The following is a 22,057-nucleotide window of genomic DNA, read 5'->3' as shown; positions in this document are numbered from 1 at the left end:
TCGTCATGTCCACTTATATGTCACTACGGGGGGGGGGGGACTTGTGATATGGCAGTTCACATCAGCAACCAGTTAGGGCTGCGGATAAAACCCAGGACCGCTCCCAGGTCACTGAAGCCTAAGAACAAGTATTGTAGAGTTTAAGTTTTGCCTTCTAATGTTCACTGTTCTCCAATCTGGTGCTGCACAGACCAAATTGTGCAAACATTTTACATTGAAGATTTAGTGGTTACTTACAGGCTAACTACAATTCTTTGTTTTCTTACCCTAAAAAGAATCTTACGAAGACAAAATGTAACTACAGCCATAACAAATTTTAATATTGCAATGCTATTAAAATTAGTATCACTTATACCTAAAACATTGTTCCCACATACAAAAAAGAAAAAAAAAAGTCCAGAAAACTATACAAGAAACCCACTTTAAAAAAACAAAACAAAATATATATATATATTTATAAGCAAGAATATTATCTTGACCTCCGGTCCCTTTTTGTTTTTTCTGTGTTTTTGTTCATGGTTTTCTCATTGTCCCCTCTGCAGTCAGGACAGTACCATTTGCCCTTAGGTTTATAGGTAAGTCCGACACAGGAGAAATGGAACCACTCTATGGCACATTCCTCATTGTCACAGCCTATCATCTCTCCATAGGACACTTGATTGCACAGGCAGTATGTTGGCTCGTTGGGGTCAACTACAAATGGAATCGGGGACACCTCCCTTTCCTGCTTGGCTTTGGTTCGTTTCTTCTTCTTGGAAGACTTTGCCTTCTTTTCTTTGGGTGGTTCATCACCATCATCTGTTCCATTGGCCATGTGACACAAGTCCCGACTCTCGCTATTGCGCTGTCTGCGAGGTCTCCGAGTAGAACGTTCGGCTGTATTAGATTCAGATTTGGACTTTTCTGAAGGTTTTTCACCTTCATCTGGCTCAAAGAAGTCTTTGCCAAGGGCATCAATCTGCTTAGTCCTATTTTCCACCAATTCCAGCACCTGTGTGACAAGCTGAATTTTGTCATCGCCCAGTTCCTGGGTCACGATAAGAGCTCTCTGGAGTTGCTGTAGCAAACGCTTCTTTTGGTGTGGATCACTTTCATTTGAATGCTTCTCTGAGACCTCATCAATCTCCTTCAGTGCCTCTGCAGATGAAAAAGAAATATTATCTATAGGGTGGCAGATCTATAAAGCATTAGGCAAATTACATAGGATTAAATTGTTAGGAACACTTCTATTGTGACAAAATGAAACATGGTCACGTTCCCCAATCCATAACCTTAAACCACCCCCCCACTTACCCATCAGAGTTTTTCTTCCTGCAGCATCTGTCTAAAATCGGAAGGGCTATGCATGACCCATACAGTTGTGCCATCCATTTACAGGGACCTGTGGATGGGAAGACTACAAGTCCCATCTGTCACCATGGTAGAGGGACTTGTAGATCTCAATGGATCACAAGTGCAGTGAAGTCACCTCACTTGTAGTCCAGTCTTTACTTCCTCCAGCCCTGCCATGGTAGGTCACCACCTTCATACAGACCAAGGGCTGGGTGGGACAGGGAATTGAAGGGTCAGCAGGAACCCACTCCTTGCACCTACCATGCTTCGCAGGCCTGAATACAAAAAATACATAACTTCTTTTAATGAGGGTGCATTTATTATTTTATTTTCAAAAGGTGGACTATGCCTTTAATTCCAAGTGCATTCAGACAAACTGCAGATTAAGTGGAATCTAAACTCTAAATGTGAGGATGGCTCTGGCAAACAAGCATACAATGGGTTGATGACATTCTCCCCTACCTCAAGTCACTGTTTTAGGGCCTTACACCTGCGGCTCAAGCACTGCATTCAGGTAGAAGGTCATTGCGCCCTCATATGGCCAGATTTACTGATAATCAAATTTCTCTTTAGCTTGCTTTCTTCTACAATCCTACATGCACCGTGATCAGATTACAGCAAACGTGGAAGCAATGATTCTGTATATGTCAATGACGCAGTCCTGCTATCAGAACTTGTAAAGGAAACCTGACACCGGAATTCAATCAGCCGGACAATAGAAATCCCATTACCCCCTTCATTATACAAATGACAACAGAGCACAGATGTGCAAGTGTTTGACTTGTAATAGTTATTATAAAACACAGTTTTATGTAACATGTCTTTAGTCTGTCTCCATTCTCTAATAACACTAGCCAATCTCTGATGGAGTTCTGCTACTTTACATTCACTAATTATTATGTGTGGCCCTTTGGAAATAGTGGAGGTTCACTTGAGGCCACCCAAGTCAAATAAAGTAAACCCCATTGTATTTGAACCTGTGTCTTTTTTTGGGGTTGCTTTGGGGAAGATTTTTTACATGCTCTGTGGTCAGACAGGGGGAGGGGCACAGGAGCTGTTGCTGCCAGCAGAACACAGTAGTTATTGCTAATGGCTATAGCCACTGCCAATAAACGCATGTAATTATCAGGCATGCTGGTGGCACCGAAGTCAATTAATGGGTCAACTTGGGTCCATTTATCCTGCCTATAGATGGATCAAATCTCAAGCAGGCCCTGCTGAGCAAAACGATATTGGAACCCTCTACGGCTGGCTTTGGTTTACCTTTTGCTAAAACACCCCAACCCCCCTATGAGAACTGGTAGGGGTTCCTCTCCCCCACAGCCCCTGTCATATTTAACCACTTGAGCTTCAGAAGTTTTTACCTCCCTTCATAACCAAAGCATTTTTTGCTTTTGGGGCACGGCGTTACTTTACCTGGCAATTGCGCGGTCATGCAACACTGTACCCAAATGAAATTTATCTTTTATTTTTCACACAAATAGAGCTTTCTTTTGGTGGTATTTGATCACCACTGGGTTTTTTACGCTTTGCGATTTAAAACTAAAAAAAATATTTTTTGCTATAAAACATTCAATAAAAAAAAATGTAATTACATTTCTTCATGAATATAGGCTAAAGTTTATTCTGCTACATGTCTTTAGTAAAAAAACAAAAAGCCAATAAGGGTTTATGATTTGGTTTGCGTGAACGTTATACAGTCTGGTATAGATAGTGAATTTTTTAAAACTAGTAATGGGGTGATCAGCAACTATTTTAGTGGGACTGTGATAGTATGGTGGGAAATCTGACTAACAGGGTGGGAACTGAGTGATACCAATACAGTGATTGGTGCTAATACTATACAGGGTCATTGTACTAATGACACTGGCTGTGAAAGGTGTTAACATCTAAGGGCAATCAAAGGGTGCAATGTGTGCTTTGAAGAGAAGGGGGAAAAAAAAAAAAAACACAGCAAGAGCGCCTTTCAGTGTCTTGAGCTCCTCCCCAAATGCCAAATTAGCAGGAGACGGCACTCAATCATTGGCCAGGACCTCCTTATCAGCTTGTGCTGTAACAAATCAAATGGGGCTGTGTGCATCCCCTACCCGGAAACACTGGTCTTGTCTCAGATACGGGATCTAGCGCACAGCGGCTGCCCTGGTGCAGAATATTTGTGTGGAGCGGTGGGTAAATGGTTAAAATTGCTGCAGCTGCACTGCTGTGTCAGTCATAGACTGTGATTAAACTACAAGTCCCGTCTCCCACCACCGTTGAGCAACTTGTAGTTTCAATGGACTACGAATGTGCTGATCAGTGTCTGCAGTCTACCCACACTCCCTTCAGCTTTCTGTCTGTACCTCTGTTGAAAGCTGAAGGTACAGACAGAAAGTTGGAGAGGGAGTGCTGAAGTCTGACATCACACCTACAATCCACTGATCACGGGTGCAAGGCTCTGCAAAAAAATGTCCATTAATAACCACTTGCCGACCGCCCGCCGCAGATATACTGCAGCAGGCTGTGCAAATCGCCGCACCGGTACCGATTGCTGCCGGGCACCCCCAATCACTCCCCGCTGCGGACGGTCTGCTGTTGTAAACACAGCCGACTGGTCTCTCTGAAATTATCACAGAGCACCTGCAATCCTATATAAGATTACAAGTCTCTATGGTCATTTCACAAGTCCCCTCCCCCCACAGTTAGAAAACACTCCCCTAAGCTCACAATGAGCCCTTTGATCACCCATAGGTTAACCCCTGCCAATGTCATTAGCACAGTAACAGTGCATATTTTTAGCACTGATTACTGTAGTAGTGTCACTGCCCCCCCCCCCCAGTCTCAAAAATGTCAGTTAGGGGTCCAATCTATCGCAATGTTGCAGCCCCGCTAACAATCGCAGATAGTCGCCATTACTAGTGTGTGTGTGTATATATATATATATATATATATATATATATATATATATATATATATATATATATATATATATATATATATATATATATAAATCCTTCCCCTAGTTTGTAGGCACTATAACTTTTGCGCAAACCAATCAAAATACGCTTTTTGCAATTTTTGGTTTTTACCAAAAATATGTAGAATACAAATTGGGAGTAAAATGATGAAAAAAAAATAGTTTACATTTTTGCTTCTGGGAATGTTCTATAGCAGAAAGTGTCGCTTTTTTGGTTTATAGCGCCAAAAAAAAAAAAAAAAAGAGAAAGTGGTTAAAGGCAATCATAACCTTTAGGGCTGTGAAGACATCTGAATAGAGAATGTTTATACAGCAGTGTGAATCTTCTTGCTCCCTCTCCCATCAGTTCACCCCTCACAGTACCTTTTGTTTCACCAGCCCCTCCCTATTGGATTGTAAGCTCCCAGGAGCAGAGCCCTCCTGTATTGTCTCCCTTTGTATTGTAACATGCTGCAAAAACTAGCGGCACTATATAAATCCTGTATAATAATCCCATAGACAACAATGCGCCCGTGTTCAGACACGTAAAAGAAAAAATCTGCATTATTTCTGCGTTGGGCAAGAGGCGATGGAGGCTGGCTGCATAAACAGCAACAACAATCTGCATACACAAACGGGCAGCCAGCTGACACAAGGATCTATAAGTGACATGACCCGAAGGAAAGAGTAGGCGTGCTCCGAGTGTATCCATAGGCTGCCTTGTACATAGTGGGCGGGACATGTCAGGCCCGGGTGTGGATGACATGACGTTATCCATGTGGTATGCAGGCCCCGCCCACTGGAGGCGGGACACGGTAAGGGAGGCGGATATTCCCGGGCAGAGCCCCGCCCCGGAAGTGACGCCCCTGTCAGTATCCAGCCGTCACACGGTATATTATACAGGACGTGCTGGAGATGGTATACATGAGCTGGTACAATGTAACACACGGCCATGGTGCTCTCCCAGTCACACACATACAGTCTATAAACCTCTCTGGAGCCTTCCAGTAATGGTGCACACAGCCCACACTGATACCCCCACCGCACGCCGTGCTGAGACCTGTAGTGCCACCACAGTGCCAGCTTCCAAAATGGCTGAATGAGGCTCAGGAGTGACACCTAGACAGGACGGCGAGTGTCGGGGGTTCCAGCAGTGCTATGCAGGAATTTTGAACGTTCCCCTGTAGCCCCTTGTAGGGGGGGGGGGGTCACACATATTATTGCCACCGCATCCCTTTATACCAGGTCCCATTAATTACACAGGTTCTGTGGCTGATTAAGGTGGTAATAAACTCTAATATCAGTCACAAACCTGTATAATTAATGTGTCCTGGTTTAATGGGATGCGGTGGTGACACAGGGGACCCCCGGCCACGTGTGGGGGCTCGGCTCACCTACCTCTGTACTTGGTGTCGATCTCCCGCAGGACGGAGATGGTCCTCTGGATGTCCAGGGGCAGGGACTCCATACACTCCATGTATTCCTCCACATAGCTCATCAGCTGGCTCTCCTCCAGGCCCCCACCGCTCCCTCCTGGGGAATAGTAGAAGCTGCTCGGTGGCGCCGGTGCTGGCGGCTGCTGTTGTTGCCCCAACATGGTCCCGTGATCAGAGCATCCAGCAAAGTTCCGGGATCCGGGGGGCTGACTCCTCAGCTCGGAGGAAGGGCGGAGTAGTTGTGCGCTCCGGTCCCGTTGCTGTTCCTCACCGCCTCCCCCGAGCTCTATCTCCGGGGCCGCATTCCAATTTGGAACCCGGCGGCCCGAGCTCACGTTTTGCGCATGCGCGCACATCGCCTTATAAGGCAGGACGCCCCTTTTTTTTCTCGGTTTTATTGTGTTCGGATTTTCCCGCATTTCCCTCAGCTCGCGTTCATTGGGCGAGGGGATCGAAAGGAGGCGTGGCGGTGCCTCTGGGCGGGGTCTGGCTGACGCTAGGTTACGCCCCCCCAGCTTTAACTCTTCCGCTTGTATGAGAGCTCAGTGCTGGTCTGCTCGCTGTGAGCTGGGCCTCAAAGTTTGCTGGGCGACCCTATGCCAGTATGAGGGAACACAGCGGCCTCAGGCCTCTCTGAGGGGCGACTGTGGGTTCTATGTTGTCACACTACGTTACATTTCATTACTATTTCATTAAAACCTATGAAATTCTGGGTGAAAGCTGTGTGAATACATACACTGACCTCTGAATATGTGAGGGGTTTCTATACACATTACAGGCTGCTGTTATAGATTGTCAGCTTTAAGCGGAGTATGTCAGGGCCCCTTCACATCACGTGTTGGCTGTGCTGGGCACACTCCCAAGGCATACACAAGGCAATTTGCCTTTAGGCCGGGTGCAGTCACGGCTCACATATGGTTGCCACCTCATCCGTTTAAACCCGAACACATATTAATTACACAGGCTCCATGGCTGATAAGGGGGTAAATAAACTCAATACCTTATCTGCATTAAATTAGCCCCAGAACCTGTGTAATTATTATGTGTATGGGTTTAGAGAGATGAGGTGGCAACCCTGGGCTCAGCAGGGGGTCCGGTGTGTCCCTGTTCACCGTTTCAGGTGTGAATCAGGCCCAAACGTTTACCTGAATTCACACCTGAACCGGACCCAAACACACAGAGGGCTCTGAACCGGCTCATAAAACCAATAAAAAAAAGGATTGTTTAATTCAGAAATGTTGGCTTACTGAAAAGTATGTCCATGTAGAGTATAGTATGCACTCAATACTTGGTCGGGTTCCTTTTGCATGAATTACTGCATCAATGCGGCGTGGTATGAAGGCGATCAGCCTGTGGCACTGCTAAGGTGTTATGGAAGTCCAGGTTTCTTTGATATCGGCCTTTAGCTCGTCTGCATTGTCTCTCATCTTCCTCTTGACAATACCCCACAGATTCTCTACGGCAGTGGTCCTCAACTCCGGCCCTCGGGGGCCCTCTAACAGGCCATATTTTAAGTATTACCTTGGAGAGGTGCAGACTAGAATACTGCAATCACTGAGCAGCAAATTAGATCATCTGTGATGTAATTTAGTTATCTGGCAAGCCCGGCCTGTTAGTGGGCCCCGAGGACCACTGCTCTACGGGGTTTAGGTCAGGCGAGTTTGCTGGCCAATCAAGCACAGTGATACCATGATCACTAACCTATAATGGACCGCCCACAGAGATTTTCTGCAGCAGGGTGGCCCTCCTGCACAAAATCACATACCTGTACGTGATTTTGTGCACTGGGGCGCACACGCGTGTCCCGTCGGCGACCCGCTTCCGCTGTGAATGGACACAGCAGGAGCCAATTAGCGGGTCTGGGGGATGCGATGTCCACCGGACATACCGATCATTCTCAGGAGAGGCAGAATGGCTGTGAGAGGGGAAGATGGAGATGCTAAGCAGGAACACGGATGTCTGTCTTCCCCAAGTCAAAGCATCCCCCACACAGTTAGCAAGCACTCCCTAGGAGCAGATTTAACCCTTTGATTGCCCCTGATGTTAACCCCTTCCCTAGTACCGTCACAGTGAATTTTTTTTATAGCACTGATCACTGTATTAGTGCCTCCGATCCGTAAAAAGTGTCAGCCCGTGTCAGATTTATCCGCTGCAATGTTGTAGTCCTGCTAAAAATCGCCGATCGCCGTCATTGCTAGTAAAAGAAAAATCAATAAATATATGCCATAGTTTGTAGATGCGATACGTTTTGCGAAAACGAATCAATATACGCTTTTTGGGATTAGCAAAATACATATTGGCCTAGATTGATGAAGAAATTTGATTCTTTACATCTTTTTATTGAATTTGTTTTATAGCATAAAGTGTAAAATATGTTTTTTTTTTTTTTTAAATTGTCGTTCTTTTTTTGTTTATAGCGCAAAAAATAAAAACCTGTGAAAAAAAGGACATCAATTTTATTTGGGTACAGTGTCGCAATTGTCAGTTAAAGTAACCCAGTGCCGTATCGCAAAAAATGGCCTGGTCCTGAAGGGGGTAAACCTTCTGGGGCTGAAGTGGTTTTGCCCATGTTCACATTGGGCCAATTTCACATGTGATTTGACATAAGCTCCATAAAGCTGGTCAGCAGAGGGAAGTATGAAATGCTCTAGAATTTCCTTGTAGATGGCTGCGCTGACTTTGGACTTGATAAAACACAGTGGACCAATACCAGCAGATGACATGGCTTCCCAAATCATCACTGACTATGGAAACTTCACACTGGACCTCATGCAACTTGGATTCTGTCCCTCTCCACTCTTCCTCCAGACTCTGGGACCCTTTATTTTCAAATTAAATGCAAACTTTTCACAATCTGTGGAAGGTTCACTTTTTGAATTGAATTACTGAAATAAGTGATATTCTATTTTTATGAGATGCACCTGTATGTGAACCCAGCCTCAAATTTAGATTAGCCTAATGGGCCATACACACTATACAATTGTCCTTAGATTTTTTCCTTTAAGCCCCGTACACACGGGTAGAAATTCGGCCGGGAAATTTCGTCCGACGAGCGATCTGCCGATTTTCGGCTTGTTAGTATGGTGCTTCCGACAACCGACTCCGACTTTTCGGCCGAAAAAATCCTGGTGTGCAGGCTATATAATTTTTGTCGACCGTCAGCACACGTCCGATTTTCGTCTCGTTAGTACAGATTTCGACGGGGAAAAATTTTATGAGCAAGAATAGGCATGTTCAGAGATGAAAGAACACAAAGAAAGCAATCTAACACATGACATCACTTCTGAAGTAGAATTCTGTCGTGCAGGAAAATTTGTGTGCAATCTAGAGCACATTCCAACCAACAGACACCACTCTGGACAAAAGACGGACGACCGGTCGGCGGAAATTCGTTTCGTGTGTACGAGGCTTTAGATTTACCAAAACCATATAATATGAGGTCAAACCTAAACACTTTCAATTTGTATGCAATCAGGCCGGCCCTTGCTCTACAGAGTTGAAGGTAAAGCCTCGTACACATGTACCGATCGTCGGCCGAACGATCGGCCGTCTTTTGTCCAGGGCTGTCGTGTCTGTTGAAAACTGCAAAAGACTGCACACGAATTTTGTCGGCCAACAACAGCCGACTGCTGAAGTGATGTCATGTGATGGTTAACTTTCCTTGTCTTTTTTCTTTCTGAGCATGCCCAGTCTTGCAAATCTGCTGTCTGTCGGCCGAAATCTGTACTGACTGGTGAACAATCGGCCGTTCTGGTGTTGGCCAACAAAAAATTTAATGCCTGCACACCCGATTCTGTTCGGCCGAAAATGCGCTGTCGGTTGTCGGAAGCATCATACTAACAAGCTGACAATCGGCCGATCGTTCGGCGGGCGAATATTTACGGCCGACAATCGGTACGTGTGTACGGGGCTTAAATCTAAAGGAAATCTACCAACAAAAGTTGTATAGTGTGTATCCAGCTTTAAGCCCCGTACACACGGGTAGAAATTCGGCCGGGAAATTTCGTCTGACGACCGATCTGCCGATTTTCGGCTTGTTAGTATGGTGCTTCCGACAACCGACTCCGACTTTTCGGCCGAAAAAATCCTGGTGTGCAGGCTATATAATTTTCGTCGACCGTCAAAACACGTCCGATTTTCGTCTCATTAGTATAGATTTCGATGGGGAAAAATCTTATGAGCAAGACTAGGCATGTTCAGAGATGAAAGAACACAAAGAAAGCAATCCAACACATGACATCACTTCTGAAGTAGAATTCTGTCGTGCGGGAAAATTCCTGTGCAGTCTAGAGCACATTCCAACCAACAGACACCACTCTGGACAAAAGACGGACGACCGGTCGGCGAAAATTCATTGCGTGTGTACGAGGCTTTAGGCCCCTTTCCCATGGGCGATCCAATCCGCCTGTCAGTTTTTCAGGTGGACCTGATCGAATGCTCCATGCATTCCTTTGGGGCAGGGGGTATCAGCGGAGACATCTCAGCTGAAACCCGCTGCTATCCGATTCGATCCTGTCCATGAAATCCGGACAGATGGAAACCCTATTTTCCATCCGTCTGGAGGATCGGATCGGATGGGATCATGTGAGAACGGACAGGCGGGCCATTCTCATCTGATCTCCCCATAGAGGACAGCGGGGATCTGACAGCTCTGTCTCTGCACACAGAGCGGAGACAGAGCTGTCACCCGCCTGCTCAGCGGGGATCCTGAGCAGAACGGACTCCGTCAGGCGGTGCACTGAATCTACTGGTAGTCACATTCTAAGACGAATCTATCTATCCCTATAAAGCAAAAACCGCTATACATACCTCTCTGCAGCCGATCCGGTCCAGTCTCCAGCAGCGGATGCTAAGTGGAAGAGAAAGCCGACAACAACTGGGAAGTGGCATCACCCATTGACTTACAATGGGGCTTCCATTGTCGGCTGTCTCTTCCACAAAGCATCCGCCACTGAAAACCAGACCGGATCAATGCAGTGACCAGCATACATGCCCCCTTTCAATGTAGTGACCAGCGTACATGCCCCCTTTCAATGTAGTGACCAGCGTACATGCCCCTTTTAATGCAGTGACCAGCATACATGCCCCCAATGCAGATATCAGCGTGCGTGCCCCCGTTCAATGCAGTGACCAGCATACATTTCCCCAATGCAGAGATCAGCGTGCATGCCCCCTTACTTACCTGGAGCAGCGGTGGCGGCGGGCGGCTTCTCCTCAGTCCCCAGGCGCGCCTTCTCCTCAGTCTCCTCCAGTCCTCCCGCTCCCGCCTCCTCCTAGGCCAATGGCATGGGGTTTGCCTTGCGGCCAATCAGGAAGCTCGTATCGGACGCGCTTCCTGATTGGCCAGGAGGAGGATCGGTGTGACAATAGCGAATTTTCATTCGCTATTGCCACACAATGGGTGGACTCGGGGCGCACTGCTCTGTGCCCCGGCTCCACCCTTTGCATCACCCTCTTAGAGCCTCTGGCTCTAATCAGGTGATTTAAAAAAAAAAACAAACATTAAGCTCCATGCCTCCGGCGCCCCTGCATGCAGATTAGGGAGCCGGACGAATGGATGGGGGGGGGGGCGGCGCCCCTGCACCCTCAATACACCGGCCGCCACTGCCTAAAAGGCTCTTAGTTTGTCAAAAAGAAGCTTGAGTACTTTTTGAGCTTCAGGCATTTTGCTTCAGGCGACAGAATGCTCAGATGTGCACAGGGGCCTTTGAAATGAATAGGATTTGACTTGTTGAGTGTTTAAGGCCCCATTCACACCTGAGCTATTTTCTGCTTGAAGCTTGTGGCTCTAAAGCTGGATACACACTATCCAACTTTTGTGGTTAGATTTCCTTCAGATTTACCTTTTCTATGTAGTGCAAGGGCCTGCCAGATTGCATACAAATTGAAAGTGTTTAGGTCTGACCTCATATTATATGGTTTTGGTAAGTCTAAAGGAAAAAGTCTTCAGAAAATCTTATAGTGTGTATGGCCCATAAGAGTTCGTTTTAGACTAAACATCTAACTGATGGAAGGCCTTACAGCACAATATTGTGTTTAGTAGTTGCGTAAGGGGCCATACACACTATAAGATTTTCTGAAGACTTTTTCCTTTAGACTTACCAAAACCATATAATATGAGGTCAAACCTAAACACTTTTCATTTGTTTGCAATCTGGCAGGCCCTTGCACTACATAGAAAAGGTAAATCTGAAGGAAATCTAACCACAAAAGTTGGATAGTGTGTATCCAGCTTTAGTGTCCTATTTCTCGAACCAACCAACCTACTTGTAGGGTGCCCTTTATTCAGCTGCCCTGAAAGGCTATGAAGTAAGGTTAAAGTGGAACTTGATAACAACTTGATTAAAAATAATGTTCTTTAGCAAGGAACATAGTTACATAGTTAGTGAGGTTGAAAAAAGACATCAGTCCACCCAGTTCAACCTATAATGTGTGTGCGTGTTTGCTTTTAACCGTACATTGTATACCCCTGTATGTTGTGGTCTCTAAGGTGCCCATCTAATAGTTTTTTGAAACTATCAATGCTCCCTGCAGATACCACTGCTTGTGGAAGAGAATTCCACATCCTTACTGCTCTTACAGTGAAGAACCCCTTATGCATTTTAAGGTTAAACCGCCTTTCCTCTAGTTTTAGTGAGTGGCCACGTGTCTTATTGTATCTCCTTTCTCTAAATAGTTTGTTACTTATGCTAGGGTCGCCAGTACAGAATTTGTACATTGATATCATATCCCCTCTCAAGCGTCTCTTCTCCAGAGAGAATAAGTTCAGTGCTTGTAGTCTTTCCTCATAGCTGATGTCCTCCATTCCCCTTATTATTTTTGTTGCCCTTCTCTGGACTCTTTCCAATTCCAGCACATCCTTCCTGAGGACCGGTGCCCAGAACTGGACAGCATACTCCAGATGTGGCCGGACCAGAGTCTTGTAGAGTGGGAGAATAATCTCTTTATTTCTGGAGTGAATCCCCTTTTTTATACAGCCCAGTATTCTGTTGGCTTTGCTTGCAGCGGCTTGGCATTGCATGCCACTGCCAAGCCTGTTGTCTACCAGTACCCCCAAGTCTTTTTCCATCCTAGACTCACCCAGAGGTTCCCCCCCTAGTGAGTAGCTTGCTTTCTGGTTTCTGGCCCCCAAGTGCATTACTTTACATTTTTCAACATTAAACCTCATCTGCCATGTAGTTGCCCACCCCATTATTTTGTTCAGGTCTGCTTGTAAGGTTTTCACATCCTGCATAGAAGATATTGGCATGCTTAGTTTAGTATCATCCGCAAATACTGAGATTGTACTCAATATCCCCTCCTCTAGATCATTTATGAATAAATTAAACAGGATTGGTCCCAGGACAGAACCCTGGGGGACCCCACTTTCCACACCTGCCCAATCCGAGTACTCCCCATTAATCATCACCCTCTGGACTCTCCCCTGGAGCCAGTTCTCTATCCAGGTACTCACCTTATGGTACATACCTACCTTCCTTAGTTTGTACAGTAAGCGTTTGTGGGGAACGGTGTCAAAGGCCTTTGCAAAGTCCAGATACACCACATCCACAGGCTTACCTTTATCTAGGTGGCAGCTCACTTCATCGTAGAAGGTTAATAGATTGGTTTGGCAAGAACGATTTTTCATGAATCCATGCTGATTACTACTAATAATACAGTTTTCATTACTAAAGTCCTGTATGTGGTCCCTTAACATCCCCTCCAAAATCTTGCAGACTACAGATGTTAGGCTGACCGGCCTATAGTTACCCGGGATACATCTCGGCCCCTTTTTTAATATTGGTACCACGTTGGCTTTTTTCCAATCAGCTGGCACCATACCTGTCTGTAAACTATCCTTAAAGATCAAGAATAATGGTCTGGCAATCACCTGGCTGAGCTCCTTAAGAACCCTCGGGTGCAAGCCATCCGGTCCCGGTGATTTATTTATGTTAAGTTTCTCTAGTTTAGTTTTAAGTCTATCTTCTGTTAGCCATGGCGGTATTTCCTGAGGTGTGTTGTTTAGTTCGGCCTTACAAGCTAGGTTCGTGTAGCCCCCCGATTCTTTTGTGAAGACTGAAGAGAAGAAATTATTTAACACTTCCGCCTTTTCTCTGTCCTCACTGGCCATATTTCCTTTGTCATCTTTTATGGGGCCAATGTGTTCTGGCCTCGCTTTCTTACTGTTTATATACTTAAAGAACTTCTTGGGGTTCTTTTTACTCTCCTCCGCTATATGTCTCTCGTGTTCTATTTTAGCCACCCTGATTTCATCTTTACATCTCTTATTACACTCTTTGTAATGCTTAAATGCTGCCAATGACCCCTCAGTCTTGTATTTTTTGAAGGCCTTTTCTTTAGCACTAATATGCATTTTTATGTTGGAGTTTAGCCACCCAGGGTTTAATTTTGCTCTTTTAAATTTATTTCCCTTTGGAATGCACTGGTCAATCCCCTTGTTAAGTATGCTCTTGAAGCACTCCCATTTTTCCTCTGTGTTCTTTGTTCCCAGGGTTCTGTCCCAATTGATATTTTCTAGCAGCGAATTTGGGAAATTGGCTCTTTTGAAATTCAGCATCCTTATATTACCCCTCTGCTTCCTATTACTGTAATTAGTACTGAAACTTATTGACCTATGGTCACTGTTTCCTAAGTTGCCCCGTATTTCTATATCCGTGAGCAGGTCTGTATTGTTGGTAATCAGTAGGTCAAGTACCGCATTGTTTCTTGTCGGTGCATTCACCATCTGACCCATGAAATTGTCCTGCAAAACATTTAGGAACTGCCTAGCCTTGGCTGAATGCGCGGTTCCTTCTGCCCAGTCTATATCAGGATAATTAAAGTCCCCCATTATAATGACATTTCCCGTCCTTGCTGCCAATCCTATATGTAAAAGGAGGTCCGCCTCCCCCTCCTCCCTCTGGTTGGGGGGCCTACAGCATACGCCCAATATTACCTTCCCCACCGTGCCTTCCCTTTGAAGCTCTACCCATAGGGATTCTGCATCGTCCATAGCTCCATTATTAATATCATCCCTCATATTTACCTGTATACTGTTCTTAATATACAGACATACCCCTCCCCCTTTTTTACCTTCTCTATCTCTGCGATAAAGAATGGTCGCCATCCAGTCATGAGAGCTGTCAAACCAAGTCTCTGTTATCCCCACAAAATCTAAGTCCTCCTCAAACATCAGTAGCTCCATACATTCCACATTAGTAATTATGCTACCAAATTAGGTGTGTGCTGTAACTTGCCTTTAGCATTAGCTGGAGGCTGCCATTTTGCTATAGCCCTGAGCCCCTGAGCAGCAGAACATCACTCAGGTGTGAACAGGGCCTTAGAATTAGTTTTAGGCTGAACTTTTAACTGATGGAAGGCCTTACGGCACAATAATGTGTTTGGTAGCCGCATAAGTGTCCTATTGCTCAAACCAACCAACCCACTTTTGGGGTGCCCATCAAGGAACATACATTTCACATTAGTAATTATGCTATCAAAATGAGTGTGTGCTGTAACTTGCCTCCAGCATTAGCTGGAGGCTGCCATTTTGCTGAAGCCCAGAGCCCCTGAACAGCAGTAAATCATAAAGCGGAATTAAAGCCATCAATTTAACAGTTTAAAAAACAGTTACATTCCTGGAATGCCAGGATAGTTAACTGTCATATTTGCTTGTGTCCTCAACCAAACTGTCAAACCATCAAATGGCTGGTGTCATAACTGATCACATGTGCAGCACCATGCAGTTGCAGATCAAACAGAAGCTGCTTTCTTTGCTGTAAAGGATAGGAGGGTTTAATTCCGCTTTAAGGCTGTTAGCAGATCAGCCTCTACAAATTCAGCAGTGCCTAAAAATGGAGAGCAGCTGAGCATGTGCAGAGCAGGGTGAGATAGTGTATTACTGGATTCTACACACTACACACACTTATTTTTAATGTTTTATATAGCTATTCATGCAAAAAAGTGGCCAGCCTGATGTGATCTAGCAGGACTTAATTTTCTGACGTAAAGTTCCATTTTAGTTTACAGAGTTAACACTCCAAGATAAGGAAACTTATAAAAAGTGGCAGTAATTTTTAGTTGAGGTAAAAAAAAAATCCCAGTCACTTGGCTAAACATATAGTGCCTTAAATTAGAATTATAGGCAAAACTTTTTTTTTTTCATTTTGGATAGAATAAGGGAGGGTTATAATCCCTGTCATTATTTTTTTCACCATCTGTGCCCAATTGGGACGATTTAGCTTAATTTCCTGTCCCATAGCCAAAACAGGAAGAGAGAGGAAATTCCTGCAAATTATGGGAATTCCTTGGGGCCCCCCAGGTCACCTGAACTAGTGTCCCCATTGGAAGATTTCCCCTCTATTGCTTTTCTAGCGACAACCCAAAATGTGGGATTTTCTTTTACTTTTACTTTCACTTTTAATGATAATGGTAAACAGGACAAATAGAGAGGGTGAATCTCCTTAAAGGGGGGGGGGGCACAAACAGCAATAAAAACTGACAGGTGTTCTAATCCTTCTCCACTTTATCCGAAATGTAAAAAAATAAGTTTTGTCTTTAGTCATACTTTAAGCTTGTGAAAAGTTTGGCGGATGGAGTCTATAAGAATAAATTCACAAAACTTACACATCAGGATTAGGGTACCAATTTCCCAAAAAGTGAAAATTATTCTCAACCACATCCAGTGAGATGTAAAAATAGCAACCATGTGGCTAAAAATAAACATTCCTATCCAGGTGTTAGGCTCCGTTCACATGTAGGCGTTTTGGGGTGTTTTTGGGGAGTTTTTCTGCTCTAGGATCAGCTCTCAAAACGCCCAACAAGACAAATCCTATTCATTTCAATGGCCCCTGTTCACATCTGAGCGTTTTTACGCTGTAAGCAAAACGCCCAACGCTCAAAAAAGTACATGAGCTTCTTTTTGGGCAGATTACAGGCGTTTTCCATTGGTTTCTATTCAATCTAAAAACGCCTGCACAAAAAACGCCTGCACAAAAAACGCCTGTAAAAACGCCTGTAAATCGCGGTAAAAATCGTGGTAAAAATCACGGTAAAATCGCGGTAAAAAACGCGCGAAAACACTACGCTCAGGTGTGAATGTAGCCTTAAGCCCCGTACACACGTACCGATCGTCGGCGAACGATCGGCCGTCTTTTGTCCCCGGGCTGTCGGTGTCTGTTGAAAAGTGCAAAGACAGCACATGAATTTTGTCCGCCGACTACAGCCGACTGCAGAAGTGATGTCATGTAATGGTTAACTTTCCGTGTGTTTTTTCTTTTCTGAGCATGCCCAGTCTTGCAAATCTGCGGTCTGTCGGCCGAATTCTGTACTGACTGGCGAACAATCGGCCGTTCTGGTGTCGGCATACAAAAATTTTAATGCTTACATGACAGATTCTTGTCGGCAGAATGTGCGCTGACGGCTGTCGGAGGCATCATACTAACAAGCCTACAATCGGCAGATCGGTCGTCGGCCGACGCTTTTCGGCCGACGATCAGTACGTGTGTACGGGCCTTTAGCCTCGGTTTCCACTAGTTTCTACCGCGGCTTCAGTTTAGACTTTTCCCTCATATATAGAGGGAAGTCGCGCTCAAAAGTAGTACACGATTTACTTTTGAGGTCGCGGCAACTGAAGCCGCGGCAGTGGAAACGGGCCCCATTGAAAACAATGGGTTTTGACTTGCTGTTCGACTTGACATGTGTCAAGTCGCACCGCAAGTCGCACTAGTGGAAACCGAGCCTTAAAGTTTTGTGAATTTAGATTATTGTCTGTAAAAAAATAAATAATGATACCAAGCAAGGATTCTTATTTTATTTGTTTTTAAATAACTTTCTATAACAATGTTTTTTTTTTTTTTTTTTTATAATTTCAAAGCGTTCCTTCACCTTTACTGCCTATGCAGATAAGGATGCCTGTAGCTGAAAACAAACTGTGCAGCTTAAGTGGGGTACACACTATAAGAAAATCGGGCGAACGATTGTCCGATTTTCCTCGTTTCACAGCAAATCTGAACCGATGAAAGAATTTTCGTACGACAAAAGGCTTTTTTTGTTGTTTGTTGTTTCTGATCATGCGCAGTCTTTCTATTCTGATTTTTCTTGTACAAAAATTGTACACATTAAACGAAAATAGTTTGTTTTTTCCCGTACTAGAAAAATTTTGGAGTTTGTCCTTCGAGAATTTTCGTATGAAAATTCTAAATCGTCTGTAGAAAGTTCTGTACACACTATGCGAAAATCATATGAAAATTCTTTGGATGAAAATGTTCGCCCGATTTTCTTATAGTGTGTACGAGCCTTTAGACTAAACCCTTGTTATAGGTGTAGGCCATTTACTACGTGTATTACCATTTATATATGTTGTCTTTTTTATGGTGGTGGAAGGTGGTTTATTGATATACAGTATATATATATTTTTTAATATTATTAGTATTTTTAATATTAATATTATTTTTAGTATTTAATTTGATTTCTTGATATTTAATAAATATTTTTTCTACTGTTTTGAATTGTATTTTTGCACTATTGCATTTTGCACCTACTAGCACTTTCACATGCACGGTCAGTAATCTTCAGATACGTTTAGATTGTGCATTTCTACTGTTGTTCACAGTTATTATCTTTTATCCAGCACTTTATGCACATAGACGGCACCTTTCACTATATTATCATCAGCAATTATTATTGGTATCCTAGTTATTTATATTCTTATTCAGCACTTATCACTATTTTATAATTTATTATTCGTATACCAGCACTACAGCACTTTTATAGTCCACATTTGTTTATTAAGATTGCATCATATTTGTAACATTCACTTTAAATTTTCAACATCATTGATCATGTTTGGAATTTTTTGATACACCCATACACCCATCAGTTTTCATTGGATAGCGATTCAATAGTCAGTTTTATCTATTTGTGGTCCACCAGTTCTGAAATCTAGCGCTGATTTCTTTCCTCTATATATCTTGAAGTTATGCCCCGTACACACGTGCAGATTATCTGAAGACTTTTGTCTGCAGACTTACCAAAACCATATAATATGAGGTCAAACCTAAACACTTTCAATTTGTATGCAATCCGGCAGGCCCTTGTACTACATAGAAAAGGTAAGTCTGCAGACAAAAGTCTTCAGATAATCTGCACGTGTGTATGGGGCATTAGTTGTGACTCTAATCAATCAGCTGCTGATTTCAGGCGTTCCATTACTATTCTACAGTCTGATCCCACACTTTTCTTTACCTCACTGGTAGCGCTTCTTGTCCCCCTCTTTTTTAATGTTTACCGAATGCTCAGAATAACGAAACAAAATTCATCCAAATTCCATTCGAATTCGAACTGTAAACATACTTATTGCAATTTTTTTTACCAAAAATATGTAGCAAAAAACAAATTGGCCTAAAATGTTAAAAAATGTTGATTTTTACATTTTTTTGGGAATGTTATATGGCAGAAAGTAAAAAATATTTTTTTTTTTTCAGAATTGTCGCTTTTTTTTTTTGTTTATAGTGCAAAAAAATAAAAAAATCACACAGGTGATGAAATACCACCAAAAGAAAGCTCTATTTGTGGGAAAAAAGGACATCAATTTTATTTGGGTACAGCGTCGCACGTGCAACTGTCCGTTAAAGTGACGCAGTGCAGAATTGCAAAAAAGGGCCTGGTCATTAAGGGGGAATATATTCTGGTCCAAAAGTGGTTAATAACATCCTACAATAGCAACAAGACAGGATGGAATAATGCCATTTCTGGGAGTTTTTTGGCAAGGCTTTGGGGGGGGGGGGGGGTACATAAATGGCTTACACCTATAGCAAGGACAATATTAAAGCGGGGTTCCGGGCACAGAAGTCATTTTTCAATAAACATACCCCCGGGACAGTTAGGGCTAGCACATTCCACAATGGCTAGCCTCTGATCTGTCCCGGTTCGCACTTACCTGCAAGAAGAAATACTTACTTATAAAATTTCTTCCACAGCGTTTCCATCTCTCTTGTGGGCAGCTGAAGCCGGCGCGGTCCTCTTCTGTGTCTTCTTCCGCGTCTTCTTGTCCCAGAATGCGCCGCACCGGCCCCTCTCGTCACTTCCGGTGCAGCGCCGCATTCCACCACAGCTTCTGGGCATGCCCAGAAGCTGTTTAGCAGGGGAATGCGGCGTCGCCCGGAAGTGACGAGCGGGGCCGGTGCCGTCGCATTGATTCCTGGGAGTGATGACGTTCAGCTCCCAGGAATCATCGCGAGACAGGAAGTGACGGGGTGAGCCGCGGCGCTGAGGGAGGAAGTACTCTGAGGTGAGTATTTACGATCTTCAATTACAAGGTGAGTAAACAAAAAAAAAAAACCTAACTATCCAATTCCTTTTCAGGTGATGTCTAACTAGCGGAGGGGCACAAAAAAAAAATATGGATTTTGTGCCCGGAACTCCGCTTTAATTTGGGCCAAAGCTGCTCAGTTTGTTTTATATCTACAGGCACCCCTTACCAGAACGGGCAGTTTTTTGTTAAAGGTGAACTAGCCCTTTTAAGGTGTCATTAAATATAATGTAACTACTCCATATTTATCATAAAGAAATCAAAAAAGATAACTAACAGTACATAGATCAGGTGAAAATACCTTATTTTAATCTCTATATACTGCAGTCATGTGACCTAATTGTACTTGCTGGGCATTGCTGATATTGGTGAGTAGAGCAAGCAGGAAGCCTCTGAACAAAATCTGCACCCATCACTGCAGGGACCGCACTTTGTTTTCCCATGGCCCCACAGAGCCGGGCGATGCTTTTGTGGTCACATTTGTGAATAGAAAAAAGAGCTTCTGCCAATCACACTCTGGAGCCGCCCTGCAAGCCTCTGTATTTTGTGTCATGTGGGAGAGCTAGCAGGGAAGAAGAGGACACTATCAATCATACTTGCTGGAGCCAGCCCTCAAAATCTGATGCAGATGATCACGTGGGAGGGAGAGCAAGGGGAGGGAGCAGATATAAGTCAACCCTGCTGGAACCCTCCTGCAAACTGATGAAAAGAGTCATGTGAGGCTGCCTCTAGGAGAAAGGAGGGGGTGAAGGCTTCCTAACAGGGAACTGGCGAAGCATGCAAGCTAAGAGTGGCACTGCAACAGCCAGATCGAAAGATCTACTTTTCTCGAGCATAGGGGTGTCAACAGGGCCACCCACAGGTTAAAATTTTTGTTGATTCAATTAGGACTGTTCAAAATTTGAATGGTATGGTTAGCCCAAAGCTAATAACAATTTGTTTAATCCTAGGTCCCTGATGAGGACATGCGGCCACAATTCAAAGCGGTGCTCCACCCAAAAGGGCAAGTTTCTTTCCTGCCACATTTGGCATGTCATTTTTTCGGAGGGAATGGGTACCTAGTTTTGACAGGTACCTGCTCTCATTTTCTGTCGGATCGCCTAGGCAATCCGAGCAGAAGTTCCCCTCTCCCCCTCCCTCCCTGCAGTCCTCTGGGACACACGATAGGTTCCAGAAGACTGCTGGACCTGTGCATGCGCAGTGGGGACCTGGTGCCTACAGCTGAAATGTTGGCGCCGGGGAGAGAAGCCCGTGGGAAGGGTTCGAAAGAGCACATCGCTGGATCCTGGGACAGGTGAGCGTGTGTGTATTAAAAGTCAGCACCTACAGTTTTTGTAGCTGCTGATCACTTGCCGACCAGGCTTTTTCTGGCACTTTTTGTTGATGTAGCACCCTCCTAGGTAGGTGCTAGGAAAAATCATATATTGGCCCTGTCTGCTTATCAGGGGGGCTGGATCTGTTAGCTGTTCTGTCACATGCCTCCAGGTGTGGCCTGTTGAGTCTGGGGAGTCTCCCCACTGTATCCAATGAGGGATCTTGTTGGACAGTGGAGGAAACCCAGCCAATAGCACACCAGGGTTTATGACTGTCCCAGTGGGCGGTGTTTGCCGCAGTGCACCCTGCGATTGGAAATAAATCTGTGGGGAGCATGTGACAGAGCGTCTTTTGGCAGGAGCATCAGTCCCAGGAGGAGATGACGGCTGTCTCTCCTCCTGTAAAAGTGAGAAGGTGGTCCAGAGTTGGCCAAGGGACTGGAGGTTGAGCTGGCAAGGGATCCAGAGTTGCTGACCGAGTGGAGCTGCTGGGCAGAAATCTTCAGTGATCTGCCCAGGGGTCTGCCTAGGAGAGGGAACCACTCCAGAGAGGTCAAAGGGGATCCAGGAGCCAGCTAACTAGGAGTGCACAGTAAAGGGGGTGCCAAGTAGTAAAGCCCTGAAGTCTGGGGAGTAAAGGGGGCGCCAGGAAGGGCCCTGAGGTGTTCAGCAATACAGTTTGCATTAAAGTCAGCTACCTCAAGAAGGAGTACTTTGGGGAGCTCAAAGGGACTTTTCCACAGTCAGAGGTGAA

The 22,057-nt window shown here is 44.6% G+C and overlaps 1 protein-coding gene across 1 annotated transcript; it reads right to left on the bottom strand.

The window, feature by feature from the left end:
* Window positions 1-299: 299 nt before the first annotated feature.
* ING2 (inhibitor of growth family member 2) lies at window positions 300-6,071 on the bottom strand. Its single transcript, XM_082253542.1, has 2 exons — window positions 5,663-6,071; window positions 300-1,137 (listed from the first exon to the last, which is right to left on the bottom strand). Exons 1-2 carry the CDS (start codon window positions 6,054-6,056, stop codon window positions 470-472), a joined length of 1,062 nt encoding a protein of 353 aa, XP_082109668.1. The 5' UTR covers window positions 6,057-6,071; the 3' UTR covers window positions 300-469.
* Between the last annotated feature and the right edge of the window lie 15,986 nt (window positions 6,072-22,057).

The sequence above is a fragment of the Pelophylax lessonae genome, assembly GCF_965119305.1.
Source record: "Pelophylax lessonae genome assembly, chromosome: 1".
NCBI lineage: Eukaryota > Metazoa > Chordata > Amphibia > Anura > Ranidae > Pelophylax > Pelophylax lessonae.
The sequence above is the reverse complement of the archived record's forward strand: the minus strand, read 5'-3'. Positions and strand labels throughout refer to the sequence as shown.

Bases quoted from the DNA above. Each gene is read 5' to 3' on its own strand.
- ING2 (XM_082253542.1), bottom strand. From the start codon at position 6,056: ATGTGCGCGCATGCGCAAAACGTGAGCTCGGGCCGCCGGGTTCCAAAT. The intron at 1,138-5,662 runs GTAGGTGAGCCG...TTTCATCTGCAG, and splicing joins GATCGACACCAAGTACAGAG to AGGCACTGAAGGAGATTGAT.